Below are 22,553 nucleotides of genomic sequence, written 5' to 3' on the forward strand. Positions count from 1 at the left end.
CGCGGAGTATCAAATTCGTTGTCAGCAGCTGGAATTGTGAAACAAACATGTAAGTATCCAGTCATAGTATGAGGCATCACGATGGTAGCATAATCCTGGTTCGTAAGTAGTTAAATGGAGAGGTGAACATACTGCGGAATGGGAGCGGAGCGGGATCAGAGCGGAGGTGACAAGATGATCGGAAAGATCAACGCAGGAATCGGGAGAAAAGCGGAGTTAGAGGACAGTGCACTATTTCTGTCTGCTTATGAGCGTACACGATCAGTGAATCAGAAAGAAGCAATTCGGTGCTTTGGGGGGGGGGGGGGTTGCTGGGGGTGTTCCACCTACCACCAACAGCATAAACAAAGATGGAAAGAGGTCGGGGCGGGATCAAATGGGCCCAGATCCTTCAATACTTTAGTACAAGAGCATCAATTATACACCATCATGAGACACAACAATATATAAGGCTGTTAGCACTGTTCAAATCGCGAGGACGTCACAGAGGAAGATACCATGGCGTCCTGTTTATCGACGCGGGGCCAATTCTGCCGGGCGGTGTCGTTCTTATCTTGGGCGGTGGCTTTGAAGGTATCTACAACTAAGCTCTGCAAATGAACGAAAATGCTAATTAATTCATGTCACGTTGATTCTAAGACTCGAAGGCAAAGTATAAGTATACGTTCTAGACATGGGTTCCTTGTTGAATTTATAACCCGGGACATCTGCTTTAAGGGCCATTGAATGGAACAATGGTCATTCCTACCATCCTAAGCAACAATGCGATGCGCAGATCACAATCCCGTCACTGACTATCGAGATGAGGCGATGATGTGAGCTTCAATGCCAATATAGAGCAATGTGCATCAATTATTCCTCCAGGTATCCGATGTTGACTGTTCCGTTCTTCAGCCCCGCACTTTCGATGCTTGTCTGCAGTGATTCTATTAAGTTACTTCCCAGTGAATTCAGCTCAAACTCCACACCAGCCTTATCCTCCACAGGAGGCTCTGCCTTCAACCACTCGTAAATTCGCTGGACAGGGTCTGACAGTGCAAATCGCCGAATGACACGGCCAGCCGGGTGACGAAATTGGATGCGAGTGGTTGTGGCAGGGTCGGCAGCTGGTTCGATGTGTGGCTGGTCACTAGGAATGGAGGAGAAGAGGGAGTTTTCGGCCTCTTCAACGGGCTCAGCTTCTCCCATCTCATCATCCTCCTCGGCCTTGCCCTTGCCTTTGATGTCCACCGTGCTGCGGGTCAGGTCATCTGGGTCATCTGGCTTGGGAGCCGAGGCCTCTCCTGCACCGAGGCTGTTCCTCATCGCCATATCCAACATTTCCTCTTCTGTCATAGCATCCACTGTTTTCTCTGGCTTTTCAGATTTCCGCTTCGCAACCGGATTGCGTACGTTGAGATTTAAGCTGTAACGATCAAGGAACTCGTGAAGTTGCATGAGGAATTCCGGGGCTTTGACAACAGGCTGGCCGGTCCAAGCCTTGACTTTCTCACCGGTCCGAGGATCGACGATGGCAATATGGGGGTAATTATCGGAGAGGTCGCTGGCTTGGAAGTAGTATTGGAGGTATGGTGCAGCTCGAGGATCATCCTTGGAGAACTGTAGGAAGATGAAATGTTCTTTGATCGTTTCCTGGATGCCCTTATCCTTCCAAAGATCGCGATTTAATACCTGACAGTCGAAGATAGACTGGTCCTGGATGTTCACCAACAGCCACTTCTCATTGTCCCGACCTTCTTCACGAGCCATATCCCAAGGTAGACGAGACATGATCTCGAAGGGGGGTCGATACATTTCCGCGAGCATATTGGATTTGGACGAAGCATCCGATGCACCACCTGTGGCTTGCGACAATTGTTCTTGGTGGGTCGACGAGCTGCCGTTCCAGATGGATGCCGAATCTTGTTGGTTGAAGATGCCAGGCCGGCCTACCAGGTGTTAGCTCAGTCCACCCTTCACATTTGATGTCCAGTATTAACTTACCACCACGTCCACCTCGTCCAGCACGTAAGTGGCCCAAAATGTTCGAATGCATGCCATCGTGGAAATCCAGATCAGGCCCCACCAAGGTCTCGGTGGTGCGCGCCATAGGCGCACGTACTTCATCCTCATAATCATCATTGTGGGTTGGGCCTCCGCCTCCGCCTCCGCCTCCGTACATTTCCTCCTGTAGACGACGAGCCATGGCAGCATCATCGTCAAATGTCGTACCCGCTGGTTGCGCAGATTGGGCCGGCCGACTGTCGTCATCTGAGTCGGAATCGATATGCACGACACCTGATTCATCTTCGTATGCGGGGTGGCTTGCTGGTTGAGCAGGCGTTTCAGTCAACGGGGCACCTCCATTCTCGAAAAACAGTTGCATCGCTTGCTCAATGTTGAATTCAGTGAGCTGCAGGTACTGTGTCGCCGTCTCAGGCGTCGACCCCGTAATCTCGGTGAACTGGGCCACCACGCTATCCTCCATGATGACGAGCAGAAAAACTCAGGGTATAAAAAAGGAAGGTCTGAGGAGAAAGAAAATGAAGGAAAGTCAAACAGAAGTAGTCTCCAAAATGAGCTTGGAATTATGAGTAGTTGAATGTGGAGAGGTGATGCAAACAACTGCAAACGGAGGGATAAGCTCGCTGAGTACCCCGCCTAGTTGGAAGTCAGGTTGGAAATGGTATTTAAATGATTTCACATTTGCAAAAAGCTTTATCGCAAGTATTTGTCTTGCGGTCTAGTTGAGATAGACAAGCAGGACGATCATCAGCAGTGACGTAGGACCTCAATTTGCTTAGAAGCCTCTAGTAGAGCAAGTACGGAAACCTGTAGATACCAGCTACGCAAGTATTGATAATTCTGCACATTTGGTCTTCATGGCTACCGCAAAATCACACTTACCGCTTTCAGTTTAAAGGAATGCGACGCGACGCGTCTTGACGCGCAGGCGCGGAGACTTATCTCCCAGACCTCGTGCCGCAGGAAGGCGCTTCACACACTTCCTTCCCCTCCCCAACAATGGCAAGTACGGTTCTCGGCAAACGCACTCGCAGTGCCGTGGAAGCGGAAGGTGAGACTCTTGAATTATAATTATAACCTAAAAGATCGCTGACTCTTTTCCAGCGCTTCCCGTGCGCACCGCAAGCAAGCGCCGAACTGTTGCACCTCGGGTCCATCGTGAGGTCTCCGCCGCACCTCTTCGTCGAACTCGCTCAACTCGGCTCGCTGCAAAGAACCAGGATGCGGAGCAACCAGTGGATCAGGAAAATGGGGATGTCATCAATAAGATCTCGGAAAAAGCGCATTCCAAACACACACTGCGCGATGACCAGGGTGGGTCTCCGACAAAAATCAAGTCTCATTTCCGCACCTCGAAGCTCGTAGAGGGTAAGCTGAGAGAGTTGGAAACATGCATTCAATACGAAATGGTGGCTAATGGCTCGCAGATGAGAAACCTGAGATCCCCGAGAAGCTTGAGCAGCTCGAGAAGCTCGTAGTACCCCCGCCGATCGAATTCAAGACCCCACAAAAGAATCGATTCCGAGATGCGATCCAAAGTTCACCAGTCACTCCTCGCCATCGCGTACAGGTGGGAGCCAGATCTGTGACTCCGCGGACCCCTCGACACGCCGACATCCCCCCTACTCCCCGTCCGAGTGCCACTCCGACAACAACGCAAACCGTTTATTCGCAAGCCCGACAGCTCTTTGCCCGTGGCGCCACCTCCGGTCGCCTTGTTGGACGAGAGTCAGAACGTGAGAAGGTCTCCACTTTCATTGAGGATTGCGTCGAGTCTCGAAAGGGTGGCTGTCTCTACATCAGTGGACCTCCTGGTACGGGTAAAAGCGCCATGGTCAATGAAGTATGCCGGGACATGGACCTCTCCAACGTTAAGGTTTCTCATGTCAACTGTGTGAGCATGCGTAACTCTCGTGATGTATACAGCAAACTCATCCAAGACTTTTGTGACGAATCAGAGGTATTCAAAAAGAGTGAGGCGGACCGAATCAAGGACATGTTCATCCCCGCGAAGGCGGATGGTCTGTTTCTAGTTAGTCTTGACGAGATGGATCATTTGCTTCAAGGTGACTCCGGAGTATTGCAATCTTTGTTTGAGTGGTCTTTGCATAATAAGTCTACTCTAATTCTCATTGGTATTGCCAATGCCTTGGATTTGACCGATCGTTCTCTCCCACAGCTGAAAGCAAAGAATCTGAGGCCGACACTTCTTCCATTCTTGCCCTACAACGCTGCTTCAATTGCCGGTGTGATCACTGCTCGTCTTCGATCATTACTCCCCACAGATGCAGCTGATTCTGATCCCAAATTAGTCCCTTTCTTGCAGCCGGCAGCAATCCAGCTTTGCGCAAAGAAAGTTGCTTCGCAAACAGGTGACCTTCGCAAAGCATTTGAGTTGATCAAGCGCGCAATTGATGTCATTGAGCAAGAAACTATCCAGAAACTGGAGAAACAAGCTGCTGAAGCTGAATTGAAGCTGTCCGTCCTAGCAGAGAATGAGAATCTTTCTTCTCCTTCAAAATCAGCCGCTGCTCCTCGGCCCACCACCATGTCCAGCTACACACCGGTGACAGCGCCTCGTGCCAGCATTGCTCATATTGCCCGGATTACAACATCTGCTTTTGGACAAGGCACTGTGCAAAGACTAAAGAACATCAATCTGCAGCAGAAGGCTGCTATCTGCACATTGATTGCACTCGAGCGCAAGCGTCGTGAGATGGACATTCACAGTACGCCCTCCAAAAATCGATCCTCTGCTCCGACGGTGAAGCAGGCCTTTGACACATACTGTACGCTTTGCCGAAATGACAACATCCTTCACCCCTTGACTGCCACAGAGTTCAAGGACGTCTTGAGCAACTTGGAAACAATGGGCCTCGTAGGTGACTACCAGGGCCGTGGCCGTGGCGGTACACTTGCCGGTGGCTCTGATGTTCGCCGCACACCTTCCAAGTCTGGAAACGTGATGTCAAGTCCTCACAAGGCGATGAACGAACAAGGTCTCGTCTGCTTTGTGTCCCAGTCAGAAATCGAAGGCCAGATTGCCGGACCTGGTGAAGGCATTCTGAGGAGGTTGCTTCGTGGGGATGGACTATGATATTGGCATAATCCTGAACTTTTGTCTTTCATTTGCTCGAGTCATTTTTCCATTCTTGTTTTCCATCATCTTATATTACCCACACAGCATTATCGAAGGCATCATCGGAGTCCTGTCTGGGGCAATTACCATGTACAAAACCACAGCATTTCTGGAGTCGAGTTGCATTTTTCATGTTTAGCGCCATTGGCACGATTTCCATTTGTTTTATTCCCTTTGTTGAAAACTCCATGCAATGTGGTGCATGACATCTTGTCCTTATCGACACTCAAACAATCAACCAACCAGAACAAAGAATTAAAAAGAAAAACAATTGAACGAAGTCAAAAAAACCAAGCTCCTACTCCTACATATCTGTCCAAACTTGGCTAGACCCATGGCTGATGGGATAGATATACATGCATAGCTTATCAAGGTGAGTTTCACACGAAGTTTCAAGGGCAGATTTCCCTTTATTATCTCCACATGGTTTATACGTCACGCTCTTTAGCAAAAACACAAACACAGACATATTAATTTTTTTTCTTCGTTTGGACACTTTTCAATGAGCATTTAGGAACAGGTCCACACCTGAAGGATAGCAATAACCTTAACATCATTGAAGGCTTCAAGTTTAGAATAACTGATTAAGATGCATATGATTTATCTGAAGACTATAATCATGTCACCTTAGAGACCGGAAAGCTATGCCAGCAGACCGCCAGTCTTCTGACATATTTTGCGGCCATATGCGGCGCCAAATAGCAAATAGCTTCAAGGTGATCCTCCAGAACACTGGGCGGTGGCTTGAATAAACTGGGAACTACTTCTGTCTATGTCTCATGACGGCGATCACAACGAATACTTCGAGTGATCCGCCATGGGTGACATCAATGAGAAAGTACAGATAAGTAGTGACGTGAGCAGTGTATAGTTCCAAAGTTTCCTGCATCAGTGATCTTGATGTCCAATTCTTGCAAAGGCAGAGATATTTGAGGCTTGCCGACGGAAATACAATCGAATACAGACCGAGCAAGTTTCGCATCAATTGCACAATTGATCAGCCGCTCGCGCATGGACCCGTTGCAAATCTCATATGGTATTGGTCTAGCTTTGACCAATTCGGGAGGAACTTGTCTATCAAATTCGATAGAATGCAGGATTTGACAAGCTGCCCTCTTCGTCTTCGTCATTGTCCCAAGGATCAAACCTTCGGACAACATGTAAATCAAGGGTTATGGACTGAAAATTCAGTAGAGAACCAAGAGCCTTGTATAAGCTCGCTTCTACAAGGTCACCCTATGAACGGTGAAGGCTCAATGTGAAATCTCGAAGGGCTGTGCAATGTCGACCGAGTGCCTCTAAATCGTCATTTGTGAGATCCTCGCCGGGATAGTTCAACAACTTTCAACTCCAGCAGACAATGTCCATGAACAATAGCAAGTGCATCTATCAGAATCTCCGGATACCATTCATCCAAGGTCAGAGATATCAGTGGAGAAAGAAAACTCAGCAATTTATTTACCGCCTCCGCATGGTCGTCAAATTTCTCGCGTTTTTATCGAAGTCTGCCAAGTACAAGCGTCCCCAGACAGGGGAGGTGAAAATCCGTCACCAGATAATTCAATGTAGCCGGCGGAAGATGTGCATCAAGCTGGGGAGTTTGTAATTTGGTGACATTCGTTCACGCGCTCCAGTAGTCCAGCATAACCTCAGTGATTCGCCAAGCATGCTTAAGGTGAAGACATTGTAGATTTCCGCGTGACTTTTCATAGATTTATTTGCCCCTGCCAGCGATCGCCAATCGTTTCCGTCAAGTATAAGATATCTTTAGTTTGCAAGTAAAGAAGATCGAAAGTAACGAAGGAAATTGAAGGATTCCTTTGTGTTTACCTTCCCATGAACGCCTTACTAGCTCCCGATAATGTGTTTGTTCATATTTATTAGTAGATTTCTGATTTACTACGCGCCTAATTAGATCGGGCTTGTATAAATGCCTAAGCGCACTAACGGCAAATAATTAGATACACTAGATTACCCAGACTTTGTAAATAAGGATTATCTGGGTCGAGACCGAATATGGTCGTCGGTTCAGTTCCAATGTTAAAGGTGCTTCAACACGAAGACTACAGTAGGTGCGAATTCTGGCGCACTAGGCTTTTCCGGGTTTGTTGCAGCCTCAAGGCGGAAAGTACATCCATGTGTCCATACTATGAGGTATATGTCCATACTATGAGGTATATGTCCGTACTATGAGGTATAAGACACCGACCAATCAGCATCGCAGGACGGCTTACTAAGCATACACAGGCCTCAAAGGCTAATGACAACCTTATGATCCCTTGAAGACCTCATGTAACTCGTGTGACAACAGCTTTGGGTTCAAATAGAGCTTTCCTCCAGAATGATCAAATTCAGTTGGAAGATCATGAAGTTCCATCTACCTCGAGTCCGATTCCTCACAGTGCATTATGCCTACTTTATCGGAGTGACCCTTATCACCTCCGCTGTTCTCTGGGGTAGCTCCACTCCGGCCCACAGCGTACGGTATATTGATGCGTTATTCTTGACAGTCAGTGCCATGACGCTTGCTGGCCTGAACACCGTCAATCTATCTACATTAAATACATTCCAGCAGATCTTACTACTGTTTCTGATAATATGCGGGTCTACGGTAAGAGACCAGTCTGCTTATCGCCAGCCACTTGCTTTAAATGAGCAATCAGCTACAACACTGGTGGATAAGAATGCTAATCAGAGATAGATATGGGTCTCCATCGCAGTAGTAATGGTCCGCAAAAGAACATTTGAGAAAAGATTCAGAGAGATTGTGCAAGAAGAAAGTCTACGAAGAAAGAAACTCCGCCATGCGATCAATCAGTCTCGCCCATCAATTCAGATGGCCACTCTGCCATCGCAGGAGCCAACAGTACCAAATGAGCCCGAGCCACAGGTAGATAGGCGCCGAAGTTTCCCTTTATATAGATCCACAGCTCCATCACTCCAACCCTTGGCACGCAGCAAGAGCCAAGGACAAACTTCAGGAACTGATTCAGATCACGGCAAACAATATAGCAAAAAACAATATTTCTCTCACCCCACAGCTAGAGATAACGCTGAGTCTTTAGCGTCTAACGAAACACAACCAGATGCCCGAGCCCTTTCTCGGGAAGCAACCGTTACTGCAGATACTGATGCTCATATCACATTTGACGCTGACGTACGACCTGGACTTGGGGAAGTCCCCTCCAATCCAGCGCGCCAAGATATGCGTCCTCCATTTGTGCCTGCTACTCACAGTCAATTGGAGGAAGGCGATAATGGACAGGGCTTGGATGAAGATGACAGTCATTTACACTTTCTGCGCAAATTCAGTCGAAATTCTTCATTCCATGATCTGAGTGAAAGAGAACGTCAAAGACTTGGCGGTGCAGAGTATCGAGCAGTGTCGCTATTGTCCATTATTGTGCCAGTCTACTTTGTGTTATGGCAGCTATTGGGTGGGCTAGGTGTTGGTGCGTATATTGCGAGGAATAAGGCTGCACTGGCTAGATCGAACGGTTTGGATCCTTGGTGAGTTTTGATTTTTTCTAGATACTCAATAGCTCCTGAGGCCCAACCTGATTGTTGCTCGACTGTAGGTGGGTGGGCTTTTTCTTCGCCATTTCTGCCTTCAACAATTCTGGGATGAGTGTGCTTGATGCCAATATGGTGAGTGCTCAGCGTCATCTCCCCCAAGTGTCTAGTTTGTGACTGACGGCCTTTTAAGGTTCCCTTTAAAAGATCAACGTACATGCTGATCACTATGGGCCTTCTCATCCTAGCTGGCAACACCTGGTAAGCCTCTTCGCAGTTTACTGGGTTAATTGGTTCATGCAAATATGCTCATACTTATTTGCAGTTATCCAATATTCCTGAGGTGGATATTATACACCATTCGTATGCTTCTTCCCCGCGGCGAATACTTTCACTATTCTCGTGAGACTTTGACATTCCTCTTGGATCATCCACGCCGTTGCTATACAACATTATTTCCTGCTGCACACACGTGGTGGCTTCTGGTCTCTGTGATTGCCTTAAATGGGGCTGATTGGGTAGCCTATGAGGTGCTTAATGTGAGTCTGGCAATCTCCCGCCTGTTCAGATTCGAAATGCTGATTGCTATTGATAGTACGATAATCCGGCCGTCAATATCACTCCAAAAGGGCCACGTGCGCTAGATGGGCTATTCCAAGCATTCTGCGTTCGAAGTGGAGGCTTCTACATAACCAGCATCTCCGCCCTCGAGATAGGAACGCAGGTGATATACGTGATAATGATGTATATCTCCGTCTACCCTGTTGTCATCACGATGCGCCACTCAAACGTATACGAAGAACGAAGCCTAGGTATCTACGCAGACGACCCCTCCGTAAACACGGACGACGATACCTACTCAGAAAGCTCGAGCCCTTCAACACCCAAGTCCCCTGCATCGGGAAGATTGTACTTTATTCGGCACCAACTCCGCGCACAGATGGCATTCGACCTATGGTGGATTGCTTTAGCCGTCATTATAATTTGCATCGTGGAAGCCGGCCAGTTCACCCGAGATCCAGTCACATACTCGGCTTTCAATATCATCTTCGAAACCGTCAGCGCGTACGGCTGTGTCGGAATTAGTACGGGTCTTCCAGACCAGCTGTATAGCTTTTCTGGGGGCTGGCATACTTTCAGCAAGTTGGTGCTCTGTGCAGTGATGATTCGGGGCCGTCATCGAGCTTTGCCAGTGGCTATTGATAAGGCCATAATGCTGCCGAGTGAAAAGCTCGCAAAGGCGGAGGAAGAAGATGCTCTGATAAGAATTGAGAGGACAATGAGCCGAAGCCGATGAGGAGGAACTTTGAGCAGCTCAAGAGGCAATTTTGGTTGCTGACGAATACATTAGCGACTTGCTTAGTTTATACATACAGGAAGAGGTAAATAACCAATCTTATCCAAACCACACTACAAAGATAGACAGAACAGAATCTAGGATAGATTCATACACATATTATCTAGAGAACGTACCTAGTAACCTATGTCTGTAGTACTCTTCTTTATTACGAACATTTGGGGCATTTAAGATTTGCACCCCTCTAGGCTGCAAGCAAGGCCGATGGCTGCCTAAGTCGTGCGGGACGCCCTTATACGTGGTATAGATTGCATATATGTAAATTAAAGTGCTAGAAAACATCAATCGCTATTCATAAAAGAAAAATCTACAGGATTGACACCGAATGACGAGTAGACTATAAACGGAAATATTCTGACATCCAGGAAATTCGTACATGTGTAGAAGAATCAAGTATACATACAGGGTGCGAACTAAAAGGCGAGCACAAGGAAAAAAGAGATGCATCACAAACATAAGATAAGAAGAAAAGACAATTCCAAGGAGAAACAGACCAGTATAATCAGGAGGGCTCTTAGGTATTTGACGAATAGCACATGCAGGCAAGGCAGGGCAGAGAAGGGTATGTATGCATGCATGCATAGAAAAGGCATGACAACGCGGAAAAATCTTTTTTAAAAAGTCAAGAGGGAGGAGATCAAGTGCTTCAAAAGACGTGTCGCTATACAAAGTCTTTGAGACGTATTATTCTCTCCCGAGAATGTCAAAGTGCATCATTTAATCATCCATGGGCTTGTCTTCCAGAGTTACACCCTTGGGCTCGCTTTCAGCGATGCTGCTTCGGTTGCTATCGGTGCCTGTGGCGCCAACGGCAGATCCGGTTGGGAAGCTAGAAAGACTTCCGAGGCCGGGCTTGCGGGTGTACCGGCCACCAGTTGAGCGAGGAATGGAGGCGCGTTTTTCAAATTCGGTAGCTGCGGGAGCTGGGGTGGGTGTTGGGGTAGGGGAACCATCTGAGGCAGTCTCCGGGGGAGGAGGGCTATCAGAGCCCTCTGAGGCACTGGCGCTAGTGATAGCTGCCGAAGCTGGAGAGTCGGTCATGCCGTTGGTTGCAACCTCAACAATCTGGGTGTTCACAGTTGGAGGGTGTTCGGGCACAGTAGGGGATCCATTGCTAATGGGGACATCGAGGCTGGGGCGGGTCGCAGCAGCGGCTCGGCGATCAGCCGGGCTGGCTGCAACATTGATGGGGAATCGACCAGTCTCAGAAGCGCCACTGGAGCGGTCCCGACGGTGACGTTGACGGTTTGAAGGGCTGGTAGCGCGGCTGCGATTGACGATGGCGCGCTGGCGAGCCTCCATTGCGGCACGTCGGTTGCTCTCATCGGTGCTGATTGCCCTCGGGCGGCTGGAAGTTGAAATGCCCAGTGCACTGGACTGGCGCTTAAGCTCGCCAAAGATGGCGTCTTTGTGCGCAAACAGGTCACGGATCAGGCGGTAGCTGTGGCGCTCATCCATTGTGAGGCTGCTCTCAATGCGAGGGCGGAGAATACATGGCGACAGGACCTGTGCAATTGCGGCAATGTACTGTTCATCGGCAGAAGTCAAGTCGATCAGGCGTGTGAAGTGGGTCATGATGGCATCAAGCGTGGCAATGTTTACGAGACGAAGTTGTCCAAGCGTACTTTGCAGGACCTTAATTCGTCCCTCTTCCGTGGTCTCGTGAGCGGTGGTCGAGTAGATCGTTTTGACGATTTCGTAGACTTGCGAGGAAACAAGAGAGTCTGCGGCATAGTTAGTGTCTGTAATTCGAAATGTCGGATCGGAAGAAGATACATACCGGGCAACTCAAGAAGGTACAATTTCAGAACGCTAGCAACGGTGGGTATCTCAAATGTCGGGAGGATTTCATGATAGTCCGCTTTGCTGTTGTTCAGCGCGTTGCGCAACTGATGCGTGTGAGACAACTTAGGATTGTGCAGCCAGATACCACGACGGGCTTCGTCGCCCTCGAGTTCAGGGTAACCTGTATGCGAGTTAGCTTAATTATGTATTTTACTCGATAATTGGGCCTGTCTTACGGTTGTCCAGGTATGTCAAAAGAGTCGTCACCAAGATTGGGACACGCTTGCGGTCCACACGAGCTCTGGCTTCAAGATCGACGCCGAAATTTTGCTCTATAGAGAATTAGCACTTGTTGCAAGTTTTGTCAATTGATGATATCCACATACCTTCAACGGATCCATAGTAGTTTTCATAGGCCTGTACTCGAGGGACAAAGCCACCAGTACGGTAGTTCTCCAGGAGATATCTCAAATCTCCCAGCGGCTGAATCGTCTCCTGATACAGCATCATATGATCGACAGTGCTTTGAAGATTGGGGATGACGTTGCTAATGGCGCCAGAGAAGTCAAGAACCACCGCCTTGATAGCCTTGAGGCGGTCCAGCTCGCACTGCTCCATGAATCGCAAGTTATCAATAACGTCCTCCTCAAGGCGGCATCGAAGCTGATCGAGCTTTCGCACACCAGCCTTGTAGCGTTCATCGGCTTCCAAAGCCTCTCTCCGCAGCTTCTCCGCCGGAGTTTCGTTCGGGTAAGGGTTGTTGAGGGGGTTCCAGCCCGCAATCATTTCCGAGACTGAAGACATTGGAGAGTCGACAATATCGTCATTTGAAGAAGCCCCAGAAGCCGCAGAGGCGACCCGCATTAGAGGCTTCTTCTTCTCAGGAATGCCAGTGAGTTGGAAGACTCTGGAGCGCCACTGGTAGTTCATCTTCGAGCTGTTGGCGAAAACACTACCCATGTTGCCGACCAAGCGCAAAAAGCCACCGTCCACAAGATCCTGTCCGATGCGTTCTGCCTGTGCCAGGTTGGTGGCCTCCATGTATCTCTGAACGTACTCCACAATATCCGCACCGGTGGAGACATTCTGATACGTACCAATAATAGGCACCTTAGCCTCGCCAATTCTGATGTTGTTCAGCATATGCAGCAGAATCTTCTTGAAATCCTCTGGACCATAGACGCGATCTCCCAGTTCAACCGGCTCCTCATCTTCAGGCTCCTCCTCGGTGGGAAGAACGATCTTCGGCGTCGGCTTGACCTTGGGACTTGTCTCAGGGTCCTGGAAAGCAAGCTTGTTCTCCTCCTCCAGATCTTCCACTACCCGACACTTGTTGAAGTAAGTGCTGCGAAGTTTCTTAACCAATTCAACCTGCTTCGAATGTTCCTTGATCCGCCCCTGGAGGTTATCATGAGAAGCCTGAACTCTGTATTCATGCTGCTCGCCCCAACGGCGGAATGGAGCCACGACAAGTTCGCGAATGTTGTTGGCGATCTTCTGATGATTCCGAGAGGCCTCAATCATCTCAGTACGGACACCTTCGTATGCCTAGAAAACCGAAGAAAAATGCGCCGTCAGTCCAGTCCTAGGGCAAAATAACCAGAGTCGAGTCTCATATTCGTCATACCTTTCTCACACTAGCGCCGTCGTCCTTGCCGAAACCTGCGGCAGATAACCGATCCACGCTCGGTGCGATTTCTCCCATGCGGAGACCATACTGCTCCTCTGCATCTGCCCGCATAGATGCAATCAGCAAAATCTGCTTATTCTCTGCCACTCCCTGCTGCAACTTCCCGTAGAGGACGCCGAGACCCGAGGCATAATCGGGCGTCCAGAACGAGTCCGCAAAGCCAGGCATTGTGACAGCGACCGGCAGGAACACGGTTCACTTTGTTGAATTAACCCGAATTAGGTAGTCGGCAGCGAGGCAGGAGTGAGTGGTCACAAATCAGGGAACCGTGGTCGGAATGTGAAGTGGGAATTGAGGGCAAAGATCGTGTTGGGCGCAAAGGACGAGCGGCTTCGGTGAATTTGGCTGGCCCGAGCTGAGCGGGACGTCGATACAAGCAAGTACAATAAAACTCAAAGCAGACCGGCTAGCTGGAAATCGAATCGCACTGAAATGGAGGCCGGACGGAGAACAGGAAGGATAGGACGTTGCGCTTAGCACTGGGAAGATTTGAGGCTCGAGATGGATTCCCGGGGAATCAGAGCGCGCGGCAGGTAAGCGCCAAGGAGCTGCGAGGGCGAAGGAGGTGGGAAAAGAGCGAACAAGCGGCCGGATAGCTCGATGGACAGAGAGGCAAGAGCACAGCAAGAACAGCAAAAGCAGCGTCTAAAAGAAGGAATGAGAAAAAAGGGGGTTGTCTTGCAGCCAACGAGTTGCCTAATGATGTTGATGAATTTCCATTCGGCGTGGAGTGGCTTGTAATATTACGGGTACATTTGAGTACAGCCCTGCTAAAATGTGGCTCCACCACACTATTTCTCGGTACTATTTTTGGGGTTCAGGAAAATCCTTTAGAAGAGTGGATAAGACTTTGTTGGCATTGAAGAAGAAAAACTCTGTAGATCTAATGGATTTGTCTCACCGTACCCAAGACATCGCTACCATATAATGATAATCCCTGTGTCTGCGTACAAAAGTCCGAGTCGTACAGTTGGTACCTGAAGGACGCGACGTCCGCCTCAGGCATACGTACTCAGCCACTTTCCCCAAAACTTTCAATACCGTACCATGCAATACTCAGCCCCGAAATGCCATTGAAATTGGCCGTTGATCGGCATGACGGAATGCATGCGCATGTGTCACTTTATGCATAGTGTTTGGACTAAAGTTAGGTTTAGAAACAAATTCCCTGTCCTTTCCCGCATGACAGGAGAGCTCCATCGATGCAGGTGTGGGTCTTGCGAATGCAAAGTCCACCGGCTTGTTATGTCGTAGGGCTGACACGGCATTGACAATTCTAAGGCCCGAGGTAACATGGCACCTGGATTCAACATTTAGATCAAGATCAAGATTCAACAGTCTCCATTCCAACATTTGAATTATTTGAATTGAGTCTACAGTGAAGAAGTTCATAATAATTTTGAAATATGCATTGTCGTTATGGTATCTGTCATTAACTTAGGCTGTCGCAAATATTCATGGACGGGAGATGATACAAGGCACAAGAAAGCGATAGTGCACTCCAAATTTTCAACCCCCATTAACAGAATAGCTTGTAAACCTTCTTCCACTTAGGCCACTGCTTCTGCTCAGCAACTTCCTGCTCAATCAGGTGCTGGATGTCCAAATCCCGACGACCAGTCACCAAGTCCATATCTTTGCAACGCATGACCTTGGTCTTGTACCAGAACTTGTAGGGAAGGTAAAAGGCAAAGACAATGGGAGCAGCTAGGTAGACTGAGAAGAAGTTCTCAACTAGTGCGCCCGCAGTCATATCTGCATAACCGACAGGAGCAAAACCGATCCAGAATTGGGCGATCAGGATCAAGCAATTGAAGATGAAGCCGACCCATGAGCCAAAAACGCCAGGTTGCGAACGGAAAGCCAACTCGTCGAGGCTGTGGCCCTGGACTTTCCAAGCACGACGGAATCGGATATGGCAAAGACAAACGGATCCCCAGGTGAAGATGGAGGAAAGACCCGAGATAGCCATCATCCACTCGAAAGCAGTCGTCTCTTGGCTTGACGCGGCGAGGAAGCAGAGCAGACCAAGTGCGGAAGCGACAGCGATGGCCCAGATGGGACGTCCCTTGCGGTCGATGTAGGCCAGGAACTTGGGGGCTTGGCCCTGTTCAGCAAGGGCAGCAAGAGTTCGCGAGGAGCCGTACACGGAGGAGTTGCCAACAGAGAGGACGGCAATCATGATAACGACGTTCATGACCGAGGGCAAACCCGCGATGCCGGCACTTTCAATAGCGATAACGAAGGGAGAAGCGTGAGCATCAGCCGATGAGCCACCACTAATGAGCCGGTCGTCATCCCATCTCACCAATAAGCCGACCAGGGTAAGGGACACAACGTAGAAGAGGGAGATCCGCCAGAACACCTGCTTAATCGCAGTGGGGAGAGATTTGCGAGGATTCGCGGTCTCAGCAGCAGCCAGACCAACAAGCTCAGTTCCAGAGAAAGCAAAGGCGGCATTCACGAAGACACTGCAAAGACCCTTGAAACCATTGTGGAAAGCACCTGGATTATGCCAGTATTTTCCACCAATGTAGCCTCCCTGAGGACCACCACCGCAGTTGATGACAATACCAAGGATGCTAATAAAAATGTTAGCAATGACACTTAGCAGGGGTTGAGATAGAAACATACATGAACCCAATAACTGCAGTGACCTTGATGGCCGCAAAGACAAACTCTGCCTCACCATAACCACGAACACCAAAGAGATTGATTGCAACAATCAACGCCCAAAAGATGATCACCCAAGCAGCATTGGAAACATCCGGACTCCAATAGTCAATTGTGATGGAAGCCGCAACGATTTCGAGTGGTAAGACGATGAGCCATTGGAGTGCATAGTTCCAACCCATGGCAAAGCCCCAAGCCGGATCCAAGAAGCGAGTAGAGTAGTGAGAGAAAGAACCAGAGACAGGGAACATGACAGCCATCTCACCCAGCGCGTGGACTGTAGTGTAAAGCATGACTCCGATTAAACAGTACGCAATGACCACAGATGCTGGGCCACCTGTAGCCAGCACGGTTCCAGAACCAACGAAGAGACCGGTACCTAGAGCAGAGGGTTAGACATGTGTCTCAGGTAATATTTCCGCATAAGTATTGGAGACTTACCGATCGAGCCACCAATGGCGATCATCTGAAGATGACGGCCTTTCAGGCGGCGCTGGAGTGGTGAGTGGGCAACATTCTGTGCTGCGGTCTCGAGATCGAATCCGGAGCCATCAGCTCCCGCTTCACGCTGGTTGATAATGTGCGCATTAGGGTCGCGCTTGAAGCTGTCGAGGAAGCGCCGACCAAACGGAGCCTTTGTTGATTGCGATTCGCCATAGACAGGCAGAGGCTCAGAGCCCGTCTGAGGCGGAGTTTTGTCTGATACGTACACCTTCTCGTCCTCCATGATGAACAAATACCCCGGTCTTTCGCTCAAAGGTAGTTGTTGAAAATAGAGGGAAGATTTTCGGAAGTAGGTGGAAGGGAAGAGAGGGAGAGAGGGAAAGGAAAGGACGCGTGAGGTTATCAAAAAGCAAAGGGGAGGGACGATGATTTAAACGATTTCAGAATCCGGACAATAACCATTAGGTTATTCTCTCACATACAAATTACTTGCAGGTTTGCGCCACTGGATAATCGATTGTGCCTTAGACCACAAAAGGGTAGAGGTAAAGCCCAATCCGCTTAGCCTTGTAATCAGAGTTTCTACCCCGGGGCCCTGATGTGAGGCAACATTACAGGGGTCAGCTTGATTATGTTTTAATAATTCCATGATATTTTTGACGCATCGGATTGGTCCATTTTACTGCATTTGATCATGAATCTCCTATCGGGTGGGACTGTCCGGAATGGCCGATACCGCAAACGGGACCCTGATACCCCGGATATTTCAAAAAATCATCTTGCGCGATAAGATTAATAATAATAATAAATGATCTGAGTGTTCCATTGTTTCAGAGAGGGAAAGACAGCCATCGAACGCCACTTATCACCTGCGTGATTTAGGGGCATTTTAGCCCGTCACAACGGGACGATCCCACTGTGTACCCAAGTCTGGTGACCTGCAGCTGCTGACGCTGCCTACATCCATTCTATTGTTTTAATTTCCGCTTACCCTCCGCTTACTATACATGCCTCCTCAAATATAAATGGCCTGACCATTGCTGTGCTGTCTTGCACTTTTGTTGAATGACACCTAGTGACCAGCCAAGCTTCTGGTTGACCCAGCGCAGCAACTCTCCGGGACCCACTAATCTCCGCACTTTCCATGCGATAGACAATCCTTACCCAATCAAAACCGCCAACTAAACCTTCTAGTGATAAGCAAATCCCTCTCAGGGCCAGAAAGAAATGCAACGAGGGTGGAGAAAGCTCGCTCAGACAGAACGCAGTTGAATGCGCAAAACAATCGCCTGCTTCTTCAGGCTAGGATTAGCGTCTGACAGGGATATTTGTGGCTGCTCTGGAGAACAAAGCTAGCCTGGACTCCTTTCCGCTACTCTTGCCTATGGGAAGGCTTCCGACGGGGGGTCCGTCCTGATGGCGTACGCTTTGGGCCGCCCTGGGAGGCGTTCGGCATGGGATAGTAATCTAACATCATGATTATGGTTTGAGTAGACTTAATTGAGGCTGGACCCTGGAACGAAGACAAGAAAAAAAAACCCCCCAGTAGACTTTCGGGCCTGTGCTTCGATTCGGCTTCGCCGAATAAAACCATGTGCTGTGTCCCTTGTCCGAGGCAAGAAACGCCAGGCAACTGGAACCTTGGTAACACGCGTTTAGACTCTCCCACTGCTAATTCGTTTGGCTGGCCGGGTGGCTTTCTGGCGGTCTGCCACTATGCATGGAAGCCCGGCAGAAGCAAGGGAATCACGAGGTGCGCTATATTCATGGCCACTCAATGCAGCTCGTATAAGGGGAACAGAGCGCAGCCATGTGTGATTTAAGGAGTCTCATAGGCCACATGATTTTTCTCCCCTCGCTTCCTGGCTTTCGTAAGCTCTGCCGCCAAGCCTCCCGCGGGCCCGTTGAAATCAAATCGGATGGGGCTGGGGCGATTTAGCTTCAAAGAATCGAGCCGTCCATGCGACAACCTTTCGGGGCCAGCTTGCTGGAAGTGGACCGGTGCTGATAACGGTGGAACCAGCATAGTGGGCCTATTGATATGATCATTGACATCAACCCACGGAAACACAAATATGTAGATGTCTTGACATCAAGAGCTTCGTTATCATAATCTTGGCACCTCGGCCCCCAAGCCCGAAAAAAAATATTATTCCTCTTCGGCCGGCTTCGGATGATGCTTCGTCGTGCTTGTTGATGGCGTTCAGGACGCGTTGTCACTGGCTGTGGCTGTGAGCCAGGGAGCCACGGTAGCATCGGGGCTAGGTGGCCATTTGGTTCGAGGGCTTGGCGCTAGATCTCTGAATAGGAACCAGGACCGAGGGATCTTGGATTTCGAAGGCATGCAGGTGACGACGTACCCGGCAAGCGCCGGCCTGAGTAACAGACGCGCCCCAAGTCCATCATCCTTTGATTCTGTTCCTACCAAGGACACACTCCTGTCTAAGTTTAAATGAATTCTTCTTCAACTATCTTGATACATCTGCTACTAAAATAGGCAGGTGAAAGAAGCCGACCGTGATAGTCTTTCAACTTACCACAGGATCTAGCATTCCTTCAGCCCAACCAACCATTTTGCCCCTAAAAAGCAAGAAACAGAGTCATTCATAGTCACTTTAGAGTTATCCCGCCCACCGACGGGTGGTCCGGTCGAAATGCGGGGGACGTGAAGCTGTTAGGTAACAGTTTCCACATCGCTCCCGTCCGTCTGGGGTAATGACACTCTTATTGCACAACAGCACGGCCGAAATGCCTTGTTTTGACAATCAAAGACATTCAGGACTTTGTATACGTATACACTTGGCTTGTGACACGGGGTGGGATCTTAATTGGCTTTGACGCTATTACTCTCCGTATGCAAGTCAACGCCCAAGCCACCATAGCAGCTCGAACTCTCGAGGCGCGTAGCCAAGACACATGGCCTGTTTTTTCTAAGCTCACTGGCACGCCTGTTTTGCTAAATCGGAACAATGCGAAGGAACTTGCAGCTCCTCACCAAATACCTGCCGCCTAGAAACATCGACATGGCGAGGACAGAAAAGAAGAACACATCTTCTCTTTTGGTTGGTAGCAGCAGTAGATGCCCCCCAGTCTCCGAGCTTCACTTCGCTGCCTTTCACGTCTTCTGTGCTTAAAGGCAAGGGCCTCTTCTGCGGATGGCTGGATTGGTTGGCTCTGGTGATGAGACCTGGTGCTTTATACAGTATGAAAAGCGAACTATTTGATCCCCTGGCAAATGAAGAAGGTCAAGACAGCTTTTGTTTCATAGCTAAGAATTACAAGACAATATTATTTATCACCGATGATATCTTGAAGCTCCTTTAGCAGCAAGCCCAACAGTCTGCAGATGGAAGGGCTCCGGGCAAGCTCTGGAACCTGTTGTGGTGGAATTACCTCCTTCCAGAGAAGGATTGGATAATCTCCCGATCTCGCCCTGGGGATAGTGGCCGTCGACACGTGTGTGATATTATAGAAAACCTCTATCAAGACGTAAAGTCTGCGGTGCTTACATTTCATGAAGCTGAAGCATTGACTGCGGAGCCTCGAGATGTCCAAGGAACTGAGTCTCAGGCGTTCAATGCTTTCATGACATATCTCGGAGAATACACCACCTTGGTGTTTGTGTACGCTTTCACGTCATTCGGACTAAAGGTAGAGCATGGAAATGCAATTATTGGATGATTGTATTATGCTTCTGTTCAGCTCTGAATAGGTTCAACCTAATCAGTACATTGGAGTAAACTCCTCGGAGCGACAACTGATCAGACAAGTCGTTGAAGCGATAAAGATCGCCGCCATCTGAATAGAGCTTGGGAATTGCAGTATGTTACTTTTACTAAATTATCAGGCTGTTTCTGTTCCAAGCGAAGAGTCATGTTGAGCACTTTGGATGTCCTTGATGCAATCTTGACCACCGATGGCACCTCTTTCAACCTACAAAGACATGCTGATCTCTTGACTGAGGCTGTATCCCCAACGCATTTGTCCGAGAGAGTTGATGTGCTCGTCACTGGAAGACAAAGGCAGCCCCGATATTGGACGATGTGACTAATTCAATTCCCTGCAGACCTGCACTTTCATCAGGCCATTGAGTGAAGCTTTCGTCACATACCAGGTGAACAGTTGCTCTCGGCCGGCATGAGGGCCAAGATTATTGACCGTGGGCAGCGAGTCTAGAGCTTCGCGTAGATATGGATGACTGCAGGCAAATCAAGCTTCTGAAATGCAATTGAAAGGCAGGCCAAGTCCGTCGTGGAGGGCAACTGAGATAGGGGCATCGTTATCATTGACCAAATATTTGGAAGGTACACGAATTAATGACTGATGCGAGATGGAATTGGAGACTCAAATAGTACGTTTGTTCCTGATATTACTTGCAGCTTTTTCCGGTCAAGGGTCAACTCATAGCGGGGTACCCTAGCGTAAAGGGGACGTTCAAATATGCGACAAGTTCGAGAGCGGGAGATCTGCAAATGGCACCAAGCCAACCCGGGATTTGGCGTGGATGTAGCATGTCAGATCCCGTTCTAGGGCTCTTTTGCCGATATATGCGGGGATCAAGGTGAAGACTAGCCGTGTTTAATCTAGGAAAGAGGACAGGAACGGCCCGAGATAGCCGTCATTGGGCTGTGATAAGACGTAGCGCATATTTGCCTATCACTCAGGTGTGGCGCTGGCTTATCAGTTGGGCTAACGCGGACATTGCAAGCGTCATCCCGAGGACTTCTGATTGGAGGAACTCAGATCCTGGTGAGTTTAGATTAGGATCCAAATATGATCAAATTTCTTTCTCGAGAATCCTATTTGGTGCCAGAGAACATATTCCCCCTTGAGTTTCAACCTCAGAACCTGACACAGTCCTAGTCCTAGCTGGAAAGCAAATTGTCATGGCCTCCGGAGCACAGAGAATGCCCGATAAGACGGAAGAATTGAATTGGAAAAACAGCGTTTCATGAATTGTGGAATTAAGTCTTTCTATCGGACTTTTCGTGTCGTTGTATTCGGTATAATAACACAAACTTCTTTTCGTTATTGCGCAAACCACCCAGCTCGAATATCTAGCTAGAGATTGGGCCTTCTCCACCGGGAATCAACTGTAAACTAGGTCAGATAAGAAAGAAAAGAGTGAAAATGGACGAGCTTACCATGCAGATGTTGTTTCCGTTGAGCAAAAGCTTCGGAAGCTTAGTTTGGGCACCAGTGTAGTCGCTGCACCCAAATTAGTTTCATTACACAAATTTGCAAAGTAAAGAATTAGAGAGCGGAGAGAATAAGCAAATGGCGGATATCGAATCGTTCTACTTTGATACCGCCAAGACGTGCAAGGCGAGACAGATTCTGTCGTAAAATGCTCGATAAAGCCAAGAAGATTACTCACAACTCAGTAACGTCCTCCATGACCATGTCTAGAAGGTAATTAGAGATCTGTGTTGCGAACGTGGTCGGACATAAAAAGGATACTCACTGACGTAGTCATCAAATCCGAGCAGGGTACCCGAGAACTCTTTGCGCATGTTAGACTCCCCTCACAACCAGCATGGCCTGAGCAGGTGGACTCACCCTTGTCACCCTTCATGACAACCCAGATCCGAGAGCCGACACACTTGTCGATAAGCTCTATCGAAGGGTTAGTGGGGTTCCAAAGGAGGGGAGTTGAGGGGACAAACCCAGCGGCAGCAGTTGAGAGGCCATGTTTTTATGAGTATTGGACAAGCTTTGAGTCCTTATAAATCTCACTGTATATTGTAAAGATCAGAGATGGCGAAGTGAGCTAGATGAGAGATATACAAAGTCACGGTGCATTTGATCTGGATTTCAGGAACTTGCTTTTATCCGCGCCGACCGGGCTATACTATATCGGGACTAGCGTTTCTCCCCGGACTTAAGGCTCTCTCTGTTTGGTCGTGGATCTTCATTGTATTCCTTCTGGTTGTCAATGCTTGGGCAAT

The 22,553-nt window shown here is 48.8% G+C and overlaps 6 protein-coding genes across 6 annotated transcripts; 2 read left to right on the forward strand and 4 right to left on the reverse strand.

The window, feature by feature from the left end:
• Positions 1-627: 627 nt before the first annotated feature.
• Positions 628-2,467, reverse strand: N7503_003956 (DNA-protein crosslink repair co-factor UBX5; the record flags this gene model as incomplete). Its single annotated transcript, XM_057063503.1, has 2 exons — positions 628-1,928; positions 1,984-2,467. 2 exons carry the CDS (start codon positions 2,465-2,467, stop codon positions 853-855), a joined length of 1,560 nt encoding a protein of 519 aa, XP_056924418.1. The 3' UTR covers positions 628-852.
• Positions 2,468-3,003: 536 nt separating this feature from the next.
• Positions 3,004-5,101, forward strand: N7503_003957 (AAA family ATPase CDC6; the record flags this gene model as incomplete). The annotated part of the gene is made up of 3 exons (XM_057063504.1): positions 3,004-3,055; positions 3,109-3,372; positions 3,432-5,101. The coding sequence occupies 3 exons, from the start codon at positions 3,004-3,006 to the stop codon at positions 5,099-5,101; spliced, it is 1,986 nt and encodes a 661-aa protein (XP_056924419.1).
• A 2,383-nt stretch (positions 5,102-7,484) lies between these two features.
• Positions 7,485-9,953, forward strand: N7503_003958 (uncharacterized protein; the record flags this gene model as incomplete). The annotated part of the gene is made up of 6 exons (XM_057063505.1): positions 7,485-7,754; positions 7,845-8,653; positions 8,722-8,791; positions 8,850-8,917; positions 8,982-9,195; positions 9,252-9,953. 6 exons carry the CDS (start codon positions 7,485-7,487, stop codon positions 9,951-9,953), a joined length of 2,133 nt encoding a protein of 710 aa, XP_056924420.1.
• A 453-nt stretch (positions 9,954-10,406) lies between these two features.
• Positions 10,407-13,723, reverse strand: N7503_003959 (GTPase-activating protein RGD2). The gene is made up of 5 exons (XM_057063506.1): positions 13,426-13,723; positions 12,185-13,346; positions 12,035-12,130; positions 11,794-11,979; positions 10,407-11,737 (listed from the first exon to the last, which is right to left on the reverse strand). The coding sequence occupies exons 1-5, from the start codon at positions 13,654-13,656 to the stop codon at positions 10,731-10,733; spliced, it is 2,682 nt and encodes an 893-aa protein (XP_056924421.1). The 5' UTR covers positions 13,657-13,723; the 3' UTR covers positions 10,407-10,730.
• Positions 13,724-15,007: 1,284 nt separating this feature from the next.
• N7503_003960 (amino acid permease GAP1) lies at positions 15,008-16,888 on the reverse strand (the record flags this gene model as incomplete). Its single annotated transcript, XM_057063507.1, has 3 exons — positions 15,008-16,070; positions 16,123-16,540; positions 16,603-16,888. The coding sequence occupies 3 exons, from the start codon at positions 16,886-16,888 to the stop codon at positions 15,008-15,010; spliced, it is 1,767 nt and encodes a 588-aa protein (XP_056924422.1).
• A 4,774-nt stretch (positions 16,889-21,662) lies between these two features.
• N7503_003961 (RNA-binding protein LSM5) lies at positions 21,663-22,296 on the reverse strand (the record flags this gene model as incomplete). The annotated part of the gene is made up of 6 exons (XM_057063508.1): positions 21,663-21,698; positions 21,750-21,813; positions 21,983-22,010; positions 22,070-22,108; positions 22,165-22,221; positions 22,272-22,296. 6 exons carry the CDS (start codon positions 22,294-22,296, stop codon positions 21,663-21,665), a joined length of 249 nt encoding a protein of 82 aa, XP_056924423.1.
• Between the last annotated feature and the right edge of the window lie 257 nt (positions 22,297-22,553).

The sequence above is a fragment of the Penicillium pulvis genome (assembly GCF_028828015.1).
Source record: "Penicillium pulvis strain IBT 33274 chromosome Unknown contig_1_segment0_segment0, whole genome shotgun sequence".
NCBI lineage: Eukaryota > Fungi > Ascomycota > Eurotiomycetes > Eurotiales > Aspergillaceae > Penicillium > Penicillium pulvis.

Coding starts and splice junctions, on each gene's coding strand:
- N7503_003959 (XM_057063506.1), bottom strand. CDS start 13,656: ATGCCTGGCTTTGCGGACTCGTTCTGGACGCCCGATTATGCCTCGGGT. Junction 13,347..13,425: donor ACGGCGCTAGTGTGAGAAAG/GTATGACGAATA, acceptor TCGGTTTTCTAG/GCATACGAAGGTGTCCGTAC. Junction 12,131..12,184: donor CTACTATGGATCCGTTGAAG/GTATGTGGATAT, acceptor AATTCTCTATAG/AGCAAAATTTCGGCGTCGAT.